Source organism: Megascapheus bottae, chromosome 36, assembly GCF_031878675.1.
Source record: "Megascapheus bottae isolate mThoBot1 chromosome 36, mThoBot2.hap1, whole genome shotgun sequence".
Taxonomy (NCBI): domain Eukaryota; kingdom Metazoa; phylum Chordata; class Mammalia; order Rodentia; family Geomyidae; genus Megascapheus; species Megascapheus bottae.
The window spans coordinates 6,022,742-6,034,708 of NC_143544.1; the positions used below are offsets into that span (position 1 = coordinate 6,022,742).

Below are 11,967 nucleotides of genomic sequence, written 5' to 3' on the forward strand. Positions count from 1 at the left end.
GGGAGCATGCGCTGGCTGCGGTTCTCGGCCCCGGCGTGCGGCTCGCCAGCGGTTCCGGGCTGCGGAGCTCGGCCGAGGGCCTCGGGTATCCGCCCCCGGGGAGGCTTGTCCGCCAGAGAGCCTCCTGGCCCGGTCTTCGTGGACTCGAACCGCGGGTCCTCGAAGCCCGGCCCGCAGCTGGCAGAGAAGGGACGCGAGGGGCCCAGGAGCCCGGGGTCGAGGCTCGGAGGCCCGGCGGAGAACGGCCGCTGGGAGACACCGCAGGCCCGCGCCCCGCTGGGGCCCGGGGAGCGGGGGCCGGGCCCGCAGAGACGCGCCCGACCCCCGTCCTCGTGCGGGCCGAGGAGCCGCAGCGCCCTCTGCGGGTCCTGGCGCGGGGCGGGACCCGGGGCTCGGGCCCCTGCGCGGCCCGCGGGCGTCGGCCGTGTCACCCTCGGGACGGTCACGCGGCAGGGCCGAGCCTCGACCCTGCGTGGTCCCGGCTTCACGCGGAAGCTCACGGCCGGGCAGCGGGAGCGCTCTGCGGGCCACGGCGCCCCAGGAGCCTCCAGGCCGCACGTCGGGGCCACCCTCGCCCCTGCCGGGGGCCTGCGTGACCGGGGACGAGGCGCGCGGGGCCTGGACGCGGGCAGACCCCCGTGCGGAGCGAACGAGCCCCCGCCCGGCTCCCCCCCCCCGGGCCCGCGGCTCAGGCCGCCCCGCAGCGCCCCCGCCGCTCGCGCCGCTGCAGCCTCCGCAGGCGCCGCGTCCACGCGTCTCTCCAGGGCAGCACCAGGCTTCCGCGGGCGGCGCTGAGCCCGGGGCCCCGGCCCGCCGCGCCCCCGGCCGCCGCCTCCGGCCCGGCCCCCAGCAGCAGGTAGCGGCGGCCGGGCTGCAGGCGCGGGCAGCCGCAGGCGGCGTCGCGGGCCGGCACCCACAGCGCGCTGTTCCCGCGCCTGGCGCGCTCCTCGCCGCTCCGGAACACGGCGAGCACCGCCACGGGGAAGCGCGTCCACGCGCCGCGCGCCTCGCCGCGCGCGCCCACAGCCACCTGCACCGCTGCGGGGAGGGGAGACGGGGCGTGGTCAGGGCCCGAGGAGGTCACCCCGGTAGAGGAGGGGCGCTCCGAGGACGGGGGGGGGGGGGCTGGAAGGGCGGGGCCTGCAGGACAACCGGATCTTGGGGCGCGGGGGGGGGGGCGGTCTAAGATTCTCAAAGGGAAGTTGGCGTGGGAAGATGAGGGGGGCTCGCCTGGGTGCCTGGGCAGCCTACCATAGTCCTTCCGGCAGAACTTCTTCAGGCTGATTCGGTAGCTGCCACTTGCAGGTCTGCAGTGCGACTCACAGTCTAAGGGGAGCGAGGATCTGTCAGATTCCCATGCCCCTTCCTCCTGTTTGAACCCACAGTTCCCTCACCCCAAGTCGTCTAGTCCCGGCCAGGCCCCTGATCCATCACCACTCACCCTGTGCTTCCACGGGGCTGCTCTCCTCCGTGGGTCCAGGGACAGGGGTCTCTGCAGAGGAGGGAGAAGGGTCTTTGCTGAAGAGGGGGTGCAGAGGCAACTACAGGGTTCTAGGGGCAGAGATGGGCAGATGGGAGCTGAAGTCGCTTTGCGACAGGCAGGGCCACTCACTAACACACGGTGCCACAGGAGAGCGGCTCTGCTGGAAGCCGGGGGCGCAGCGGTTGCAGGTAAGGCCAGTGACCCCGTCCTTGCAGGGACACTGGCCTGTGGTCTGGTTGCAGGTTTTGCCGGCAGCACCAACAGGGTGACAGTCACAAGCTGAAGGCAGAGATGGGAGGGCCGGTTCAGAAGCCCCATTGGGGGCTTCGAGAAAGCAGCGGGAGGGCAGACAGTGGCATGCTCACCTCGGCAGGCGCGACGGTCACTCAGGGCCCGGCCCGCGTCGCGGTAGAAGCCCTCCCGGCAGTAGTGACAGTGTCGGCCAGCAGTATTATGGCGGCAGTTGAGGCAGACACCCCCGCTGCGGCGGCCAGAGAGTCTGTAGAGCTCCATGTTGAAGCGGCAGCGGCGGGCATGACCGTTGCAGGAGCAGGCTACAGTGGGAGGTGTGGGTCAGGGAGAGGCCTGCCCCTGCTCAGGCCCCCCGGGCCACCCTCCAAGGCCTCACCAAGGCAGGCGTGGGCTTCCCGGGCTGTGGCGCGCTGCCACGGCCTGTCGCAGTAGAAGGGCTTGCAACGGCTGCAGTCAGGGCCCTCGGTGCCATGCCGGCAGTCGCAGATCAAGTGGCCCTGGGTGTCCAGCAGGCACCTGGAGGCATGCCCATTGCACTTGCAGCGACCGCCCACCTGGAGCTCAGTGGCTGAGTAGAAGTAAGAAACGGTGGCGCCGGGGTCCCCTGTGTCCCCCGGGTCCCCCGGGATGGCGGGCCTTGTGAGCAGGAGGCGGATATCTGTGGCGGTCACCCAGTCTTGGAGCACCGGGCTGCTGTCCAGATCCAGGCCTGGTGGGCTGCCATCCTGGACGCTGAAGGCCAGAAGACCACCACCATCGGGCTGGGCCTGCGGGGCTGGGAAGCACAGGGCCTCGGGCCCTGGGCCGGCGGGGCCGTCGGTGGGAGCGGGCGGCCGGCCGTAGTCGGGGCCGCAGTGGGAAGAGAAGAACCCGAGCGGGGCCCAGCTGCGGCCGTGGTCCTGAGACTTGAGCAGGGCCACCGAGGCCGGCGGAGCGGCGCAGAAGCGCAGGCTCACGAAGACCAGCTCGAAAGCCTTGCCCAGGGGCACCGTCAGGGTCACGTTGAGGGGCGTCCGCCGCAGCAGGTCGGATCGCCAGCACGGAGGGCCCCCGGAGCCCCCGGCCGAGGTCAGGAGGGCGGCCGGGTGTGCCCGCCGCGGGTCGGCGGCGTCGCAGGCCCGGGTGGCCGGCCTCCCGCACGTGCTGGACGCCAGCACCTCGCGGCCCAGGGCGGCGTTCACCAGGCCAGGGACGCAGGCGCGGGGCGCGCCGGCCTCGTCCAGACAGGGGTCGGCGCCGGCGGGGGATCCGGGGCTGAGCGCAGCCGACAGCGTGCCCGCGGTCAGCAGCAGCCCCCAAGGCCAGCCGGGCATGGCCGGAGCCTCCGCGGGGCAGCCAGCGGGGCCCCACGACCCTGCCCTGGGGAGGGGGCGCGCCCCGCCCGAGCCCTGCCCGCCGTGCCCAGCGAGCCGAGGCCCAAAGGTGGGAGCGGCGGCGGCGGCGGGCGCGCCCGGGGCCGGGCGGCGGGGACGTTGGCGGGGACGGCGGCGCGCCCCCCCCGCAGGGCCGGGGCGCTGACAGGCTCGCTCCGCTCCCGCCGCCCGCGGAGGCCCCACCCGCCGCCCACCGCTCGCACTCACCCACCGAGGGCCGGGCGGAGCAGGTCTCCCGGCCTCCCGGGAAGGGCAGGGGGCGGGCGGGGCCTGGGGTGCCCGGGCCGACACCTCCGCCGGGCTGCAGCGCGGGCGGGAGAGCTGTGCCAGGAGGGGGTGGGGGGCGCAGCCAGCGCGAGCCGGGGCCCAGCCAGGGGCGGGGCCGCCCGGGCCGGGGAGGAGGGAGCGGAGGGGGCCTCGTCTGCACAGCCGGAATCAGAAGCAGATTCAGACACTGGCTGGGCCAGCGGGGGAGGGGGCTGGGAGGCCCAGGAGCCGGGGGAGGGGTCGGAGAGCCAGGAATGCGCTGGCGGGAGGGGCGGGAGGGGGCTGGTTCTGCCTGCAGCCCGTGGGGGACCACCCAGCAGGGTCCTCGGCCTGGAGCCAGGTCTTGGCTGCTCCCCGGCTTGTGCCACGCGCTGGGCTGGGGTCCGGATTTGACAGCTGAGGTCCTTCTGGATGTTCCCTACGTTAGGGACCCAAGTGGCACTTGAGGAGTGTGGGGTGTCCCCAAAGCAGCAGTCTGTTTGAGTAGAAAGAACCCAGGGCTGGGATCTGGCCTGGCTTTGGATCCGAGCTGCTCTGGTTTCTGGCCGTGTGTCTTGGATTCCTGTTTGGTTCAGCTTCCTGGGACGGCTGGGCCACACGGACAAGTCCTTAAGTCCAGGGAGCACTCGGGGCTGCGCCTGAGCTCAGCCACGTTTCCCAGTGGGGGACCAACTCTGGCTACGGGCACTTTTCCAGGCCTGACATCTACACGCATGTGTGTGCACGTGTCCCTTCATCTCCAGCACTGCAGCTTTCCAGTAAAGGGAAGGGGAAGGGGTCCTTGGCACTCTGCTTTGGGATGGGTCAAGTTCATTGCTAACCCTCAAATGCACTGAGCTGAGAGGGGCCCTAGTGAGAGCGTGGGGGCAGAGATCAGCCATTCTGAGATAGCGGGGTGGAAGGTCCCTACCTAAGGTCAGCCTCCCAGGAAACCCAGCCCCTGGGCTCCAGGACTCTGGCCCATCACCATAGTGTGAGAAAGAGGGCATCCTTACAGTAGAGCCAGCTTTGTCTCCAGTGGGGCCTCCGGCAAGCTGGGACTGCTCCAGTCTGCAGAACATATGGTATGGGTGGAAGCTGGTGCCTGGGGCTCAATTCTAATGGGGTCATGGTGTGTGTGTGTGTGTGTGTGTGTGAGTGAGTGAGAGAGAGAGAGGGGAGAGGAGTGTCTGGGCTCTCCAGGGAGGAGGCTGTGGGCTATGATTTCTTCTCTGGAGTGGCCCCTGCACTATAATCCTCACTCCCCTCACAGATGGTGTAATGGGACTGGAGAGAGCTCCCCACTGCCTCTGGGCGAGTCCCCAGCGGCTCAGCCACCTGTCCCAGCCTGGGATCCCCAGGGCTCACCTCTCTAGTCCCTGCCCCCTTTTGGCACCTTCAGCCACAAAGCCTAGGCTTCCTTTCCCTCCACCCCCACCCCTGCAAGTCCCCAGTCTCTGTCTATACACACCTCAATTCCGTGACCAGCCCTATGCGCTGGACGCAGTCCAGGAAGAAAGGAGAGAGGGGCAGGAAGACTGCCGGCCTCAGGAAGCTGCCCACTGACCCAACAACTCCAGGCCCAGCCCAGCACCTAATGCCACTCCAGAAGCTTGCGAGTGACCACTGTTCACTTGTGCAAACATTTATTGAGCGCCTATTATGCCTCCAGGGGCTCAAGGGTGTGTGGGGGGAGGGCATAGCGCGCTTTCGCCGCTGCTGTTTCCCGGCCAGGCTGGGGACCCCACCGCCGGCTCTGCGCGCCCCGCTGACCTCCGTAAAGCGGCCTTGCGGGGGGAGAGGGCGGAGGGGAGGAGTGGCCCGGCCCCTCCTGGCTCAGGGCCCGCGCGGGCCGCGGAGGGAGGGGCGTCCCCGCCCCCCGCCGGCGCCAGGCCACCCCGCCGCCCCGCGCGCCAGCACAGGAAGGCGGCCGCCAGGAGCCCGAGGCCTGCGCCGAGCCCTGGGCCAGGTCCAGGCGGGGTCCGCGCAGGGAGAAGATGATGGCCGTGGCGGCCGCGCCGGCCAGCGTGGCCAGGGCGCCGAAGGGCAGGACGCAGAGGGGCCACGGGTGCCCCGCGCCGCCCATGGCCAGGAGCAGCGCGCGCAGGGCGCCGGGGGAGGGGGGGAGGGGGGGACCTCTGGGGGCGAGGGGGGCCGGGCTCCGGCCCGCTCATGCCGCCCACCGCCACCCGGCTCGCGGCCAGGTCCACCATGTCAGAGCCAATTGGCCCAGGACGCAGTGACGCCACCGGGGACGTCGGGGGACCGAGGCGACAAGGCCACCCCTCCCAGGATGTGTGCCCGCAGCCCTGACCAACTGACCAACGAGATGCCAGGTGAATAATGGCCCACCACAGACGCCAGAGGGGACCCCAACCCGGCCGCCGGGCACCGGTGTTTGCTGGCGACAGGCAGGGGCCTCCCCTGGCACTGGGTGAGGGTCCGTCCTCCATTCCTGTTTCAGTCTTAGCCCCTCTTCCCTGCTCTCTACAGGCAGTTATGCGTCTCTCGTGCTGCATCTCGTCAGAGGGCCTGCAGCCAGGAGCAGGGGACCGCAGGTGTCCTGGGGCCAAACGTCTGCCCAGTTCCTTAGATGACTCTCGTGTGCGTGTGTCTGGAGATAACACCCTGACCCTTGTACATGGCAGGCAAGGGCTCTAACACTTGAGCTATATGTATGAGCAGCTGGGACCACAAAGGTGCACCAGTAGGGCCTGGGGGATAAATTCACTTGATGTGTTTTTTAAGGTAGTACTGGGATTTGAGCGCAGGGCCTCACCTTTACTAGACAGGCAGTCTTCGACTCAAACCAGTCCTGCCTATGCTCTCCATGGCCAGGTTGTCCAGCCACGTTGTTTTTGCCTGGTCGACTTGCAAGGTCAACCTGGCAGCCCCGCCGCCCCCTCCCCCATCGAGGGGCTGAGATTATCAGGGGGTGCACCACCTTGCCCCTTAATTGATGCATTGTTGATTTGAAAGCTTATAAATTTAGGTACAGAAGCTACAAAAACATCCCATGCCAAGTCCTACCTTGGGGTGATGATATACTTTCTGAAATAGTTTTTTTTTTTTGCCAGTCCTGGGCTTGAGCTCAGGGCCTGAGCACTGTCCTTGGACTTTCTCAAGGCTAGAGCTCTACTACTTGAGCCTCAGCACCACTTCCAGCTTTTTTCTATGTATGTGGTACCAGGGAATCGAACCCGGGTCTTCGCTCATGCTAGGCAAGCACTTTAACCACTAGGCCAAACTCCCGGCCTCTGAAATAGTTTTAATACACACAGGTGGGGGAAAACAGAGGGCGCCAAGAAAGGCTCTCCTGGGCCTCTGGGCTCTTTGCCAGGCACCAGCCTGCAGACTTGGTGCCTGTGTACCCCACCTTGGATGGGCGGGCATCTCCACGCAGCCCAGTTCACCAGCCGGGGAATTATTTCTCCTCAATCCCCATTCGCTGCCATCAGAAGGCCAGGTCTGGAGGCCCAGGTGCGAGGCTCAGTCAGCAGGCTCATCGTGAAGCACCGTGAGGAAGCGCTCTGCTCCCTCACAGAGCAGGCTGTGCACGGCCCGGCACAGCGCCAGCCAGGTCGTCCCCTGTGGCTGCTGGGTGTTTACGAGGGGAAGGAGCTCTGCCATCAGGACCTAGAGGTCAGGGTGCGGTCAAGGTCACCAGGGACCGTGCTCCAGAGGGCTGGCTGGGCTCTAGCCTTCCCTCCTAAGGTCCCCTAACCCCTGTGTTCAAGTCATGGGGCCAGAGGCTCATGTCTCCCATTCTTGCCAGCAGCCCTCAGTCACACTCCAACTCGACCCTCCTCCCCCAGGGGCCGACGCTGGTCCTCAGAGGCCATTGGCTCCACTGCGGGCCAGGTGGCCATGTCCCCTCCTTCTGCTGGGAAAGTACCTTTTCCAGGTGGATCTGCTGGTCCAGCATGGCCACCTGCAGCTCTAGGGCGGCCAGGGTCTGCAGCTCCTGGGTGCTGGAGTAGAGAAGGAGCTGAGGGCTCTGGGAAGGGCCCACGTCACCTCTCCAGGGCGGTAACATCTGTAGAGGTTTCCCACTCGGTGGTTCTGGGGCTTGCTCCGTCGCTGCTGTGAGGACAGGGGGGTGTGGTGCCATGGGGAGACAGCCACGCTCCAGCCCCAGCTTCCTGCTGGGCCTATTTGCCTTAGCTTTGTGGGGTGAAAAGCTGGGCTCTCAGAGAAGCCAGGCAGAGCAGAGTAGTGCATGAGGGCCTGGCTTTGCAATAGACTCTTGTGGAGGCTTTCTTTGTCTCCTGTGCTTATGTGTGTCTTCCTTGAGACTCAGTGACCTTCATTTTTACAATTTCAAGCAATTAAATATAAAGGTTTAAAAAAAAAAGCTTTGTGGTCAATGATACCCTGTGGTGTCTCTGATTTTCATGCTGCTTAGTGAGGTGAGAGCACCCAGGAGGAGTGGTACATGGGGGAGGAGAGTTGAGGGGAAGAGAGGTGTGTGGTGATTAGGGGTGCACAGGGCAGGAAGAGGGGTGCAGGGGGCTGCTCCAAGCAGGTGAGGGTAAGCAGGTTTGCAGGACAAGTGGTAAGAAGCCAGCACGCTGTGGAGGAGGGGGCGGGGATAAGGGGTGGGAAGGGCTTGTTGCCTTTCCTTAAGGCATGGACAAAGTGGGCTAGAGTGGCCTGACCGACCTCAGGACAGGTGATGTGATGTGAGGGCGGGGACCTCACCTGCTTGAAGATGCTTCAGCCTTTGGAGACACTGCTCAACCATGGCCTGCAGCCCTTCCAGGGTGAGCAGGCAGCGGTACTCCTGCATCCAGTCAGCAGGGGCTATGGAGATGAGGGAGAACAGGCTGGGTGGGTGGCCATCCTTAGCCTCTCCCCGGGCCACCTCGCCTTCCCCTGTCCTAGCCCTGGCTGGGGCCCACGGACCTGTTGAGACCGCCTCCTGCATGTGCAGCCTCAGCAGTGCACACAGCTCCCGCAGGCGCTGGGCCTCCGCCTCCACCTCTGCAGCACTGGGTCTAGGGCTGGGCCCATCCGCCTGCACACAGGTCAGAGAAAGTCCTCTATGGCCAGGCTGCATGCAGCCTCTCCCAGAGGAAGGAGCTGGGGGGAAGCCATGGCCTGTCCCCAAATCCGTCACATCCAGAAGCCCCCTGCTCCCGAGGGCCCAGCCAGGAGGATACAGTCACCTGCATTTTCTGGAGGAACTGGATTTTGGCTGCACGGGTGGCCTCTGTGGAGTCGCTGGTCTGTGTGGAGTTGAGCTGGGCCCATAGGCTGAGGTGTATGTAAGGGATTCCCAGGAACCAGAGAGGGACATGGTTATTCTAGTCAGCTGGCCTGGGCCTTACCGGAAGTAGGTGAAGGTCAGTCAGGGTGGGGACCCCAGGTTGGTGTCTGGCTCTGCTCAATGACAGCAGGGCGCGCTACAACAGCTCAGTGAAGCTGGCCTATTACTGTCACTTCCAGACAAATCAGGATGCAGAGGTGCCAACCATCATGTTCAGGTCTCATAGCTTATAAGTAACTGAGCTGGAGGCATCAGAGCCCGCTGCCCTGGTGCCCACGGCAGTCCTAGCTAGGCAGTCCCTGAACAGACAGGGACAGCCCCTGCTCCCCGCCAGGAAAGTATAAGGACCTGCTGGAAAGTCTTGCCTGCGTGTCCCCAGGCTGGTGATGTTCTCCCAGTTTCTCTCTGCCCTTGCCCAGCCTTACCGAGCGTTCTGAGAAGCTGCCTTCCTGAAGGCCGCAGGCAGGCGCAGCAGGGTACTGTCAAAGAAGCCACTGTTCAGAGTAGCCTTGCCTTACTGTGGGGGCTACTAGTCCAGATCCTGCTCAGAGCCCATCCGGTGAGCTCCTCACCCTCTTTTTGTCACACTCAATCTCAGACAAGCCCCTTGGAAAGGGCTGCAAGAGCAGCATGAAGCTGGCCCAATACTGCGCTGGCAGAGAAGAGAAGAGAAGAGAAGAGAAGAGAAGAGAAGAGAAGAGAAGAGAAGAGAAGAGAGCAAGACTCAGCCCCCCCCCCCCCGCCCCGCAGTCCATGCAAAGGATTTGGGCTGGGAAAAGAAGGAAGCTGGGAAGCCGTGAAGAAGGAGAGAGAAGGTCAGGCTGTAGCACATCAATCATATCTAGAACCCACCAGCCAGCTGCTCCCCTCTGCAGGCTACAGAACGCTAGCTAGCCTCAGACCCTTCCCAGATCCCACTCTCAGCTCAATGCCCTGCCCTCTCTGAGCCCCAGATCCCAGACTCTGATGCTGGTCAACGTTTGTGCAGAGAGAGCAGAAACTTACCCCTTCTGCTTGAGTGTGAAGCCTTCTGTAGCCACAGGAGGGGCATAGGGGGCTGACTGTTGGTCTTGGAGTCTTGGTCCATACTTTGTGGCTTGGACTTCTATCCCCACATGCTTCCTATCGCTCACCGACAGAAGCTTGACCCCAGGCTGCTCCTTGGCCTGCACGGGGGTCTGGCGGATGCCCTTTGTGGGTCTTGGCATAGGTACACGGTTGCCAGCCTGGCCTGAGGCCGGAGGTGGGGCGGCGGCAATAGATCCACATTGTCTGTCTCTCTCTCGGGCCTTAGAGACACCTTTGCGCACCCGGGCAGCCTTCTCCAGGGCCTGTGTCAGAAGCTCTAACTCCTTGAGCTCTTGGGGGGTTGGTGTGTGTTCTGTGAAAGGCACCAATCACACAGGCGTTTCTCCCCACCGTCCCGGGACGGGGCCCTGCCCCGCACAGTCCAGAGGCAGCACCCAGCCCGGGCGCCTCAGGCTCACCTGGAGACGCGTCAGCTTCTTTGCTTTCAGGTCGTGGGGGTGGATCGTGGGCTGAGGTCCCGGCTCCTTCCCTGTCAAGACAGTGCAGCCGTGGCCCGGCCTCCGCCCCGCAGCCGGCCCGCCTCCCGGACCCGCCGAGCAGGAGGGGCGGCGGCGCCACCGGTCATTTCGGAAGCAGGCGGCTAGGTCTGGTCCCCTGACCCCTGGGGCTCGGCCGGTGTGTGGTGGTGGTGGGGAGGGGGAGGAGGGTATGGGGTTCGCCTACCAGGCCCGCAGCAGCCGCCGGGAGACGCGCAGGCTCTGCTCTAACTGCCGCTGTCGCTCCGAACAGGCGTCCAGGGCGCCCTGAAGCTCGGCCGCCAGCCTGTGGGGACGCACCGCACCGCACCGTCCCGTCCCGTCCCGCCCCGGCGGCCCAGCGCCCCGTCCCCCGCCCGCAGCGCGGGGCTCACCGGCGCGCGCTGTCAGCCGGCAGCATCTCTGCAGCGCTGGATCCCGAGCTTGCCGCCACGGCGGAGTCCCGCCCCTTCCGGAAGAAGGAACCACCCTTCCGGCAGAGTCCTCCAATCCTGAGCCCAGAACTGAGCCCGCCTCCGCCTCTGTCTCAGGCCCCGCCCCCGTCTCAGGCTCCGCCCCCGCCTCGGTCTCAGGCTCCGCCCCCGGGACTCTGCCTCCCGCAGGAGGCCGTGGGTGAAAGGTGTCGGCGCCAGGCGTGAGGTCTTGTGGCAGAGCGCTCAGGATGGGTTCGTATCTAACCTCTCCTGCTCTGTTCTAAAGCAGGGACAGATCTCAAGCATGGCCAAGGCAGGTCTTGCAAGGATACGGTCAGGTGAGTAATGACCTTCACCCAAGATATGTCCCAGGAGGGGACAAACAGACAACCACTGCTACCAAGGCCCTGCTGTGTCCAGGGCATGGGGTGGGGGAGAGCCTTCAGTGACTCAGGGAGAATCTGGAGAAACTCTATGGGCAGAGAGATTGCCGGGAGTGAGGTGGGCAGGGTGTAGTGGAACTGAAGGTAGCGGGAAAGACAAGTCCTAACTTCTTAGGGGCTGAGAAGTCTCAAGTGACCGCTGGAGGGAAGGTAAACCTTTGGGGACTTGTTTAGTATTTAAATAGGACTGACACAAAGGAGGGGCTGGATCCAGGAATTCCCGTGAGTATGCTTGGACCATGAGGTTCCTGCTTTCAGCGATGGAGAGAAAGGCTGGGAGCCAACACCTACGAGGATGGCAAGAAAACCCTACAGTGCAGGCAAGTGGCACTAATGTGCCAAGGAAGACTTGGAGAGAAACAAGGAAATGCCCCGCCATAGCCAGGCGGCCCCCTTGTGTCCTCTAGAACAGGTTCCTCTTACAAGTACAGTCTAGGTGTCCACCCAGAGGCGAGATTTTGGCCAGTGGAGACCATGAGCAAAGGGCAAGGCAATTAAGGGATGGTGTGACTGTGCCACTGTCCTCATCACATTTAATCCTCACAACACCCCTGTGAGGTAGGTATAATTGCCCCATCTCACAGATGAGGAAACTGAGGTTCACACATGCCCAAGGGCACATAGTTAACAGCACAGATCTATAATTCCAACACCTGGGGTTCTCATCCTATCCAAGCCTCCGCCAGGATGTTCAGTAGCAGAAAGACAGCACAGGGGCATCAAAAAGCACACATGCACATACACACATACAAACACACAAAGCAAAATGACCACTGAGTCTATTCCTCCATTTCTGAAGTTCTGGTTCAAGAGCATTTGTGGCTACTCCTGGCCAAGTGATTCTTAATGTTAAAGAAGCGGGGAGGGGGGAAATCTATGCACTGATAGTTCATTTCGCTATTCAGGAGGCCTAGATCTAAGGA

General features: G+C 64.6%; 2 protein-coding genes across 3 annotated transcripts; both read right to left on the reverse strand.

Moving 5' to 3' along the window:
• Window positions 1-688: 688 nt before the first annotated feature.
• Ntn3 (netrin 3) lies at window positions 689-3,048 on the reverse strand. The gene is made up of 6 exons (XM_090324782.1): window positions 2,112-3,048; window positions 1,849-2,037; window positions 1,613-1,762; window positions 1,442-1,492; window positions 1,252-1,326; window positions 689-1,038 (listed from the first exon to the last, which is right to left on the reverse strand). Exons 1-6 carry the CDS (start codon window positions 3,046-3,048, stop codon window positions 689-691), a joined length of 1,752 nt encoding a protein of 583 aa, XP_090180908.1.
• Window positions 3,049-6,611: 3,563 nt separating this feature from the next.
• Window positions 6,612-10,626, reverse strand: Tedc2 (tubulin epsilon and delta complex 2). 2 transcript variants are annotated; one of them, XM_090324635.1, is made up of 10 exons: window positions 10,563-10,626; window positions 10,376-10,474; window positions 10,111-10,181; window positions 9,629-10,004; window positions 9,049-9,102; window positions 8,523-8,610; window positions 8,260-8,371; window positions 8,056-8,157; window positions 7,250-7,434; window positions 6,612-6,990 (listed from the first exon to the last, which is right to left on the reverse strand). In XM_090324635.1, exons 1-10 carry the CDS (start codon window positions 10,586-10,588, stop codon window positions 6,844-6,846), a joined length of 1,260 nt encoding a protein of 419 aa, XP_090180761.1. In that variant the 5' UTR covers window positions 10,589-10,626; the 3' UTR covers window positions 6,612-6,843. The 2 variants fall into 2 exon arrangements, with proteins under 2 accessions (XP_090180761.1, XP_090180760.1); XM_090324634.1 differs by having other exon boundaries at window positions 7,250-7,437.
• Window positions 10,627-11,967: the final 1,341 nt, after the last annotated feature.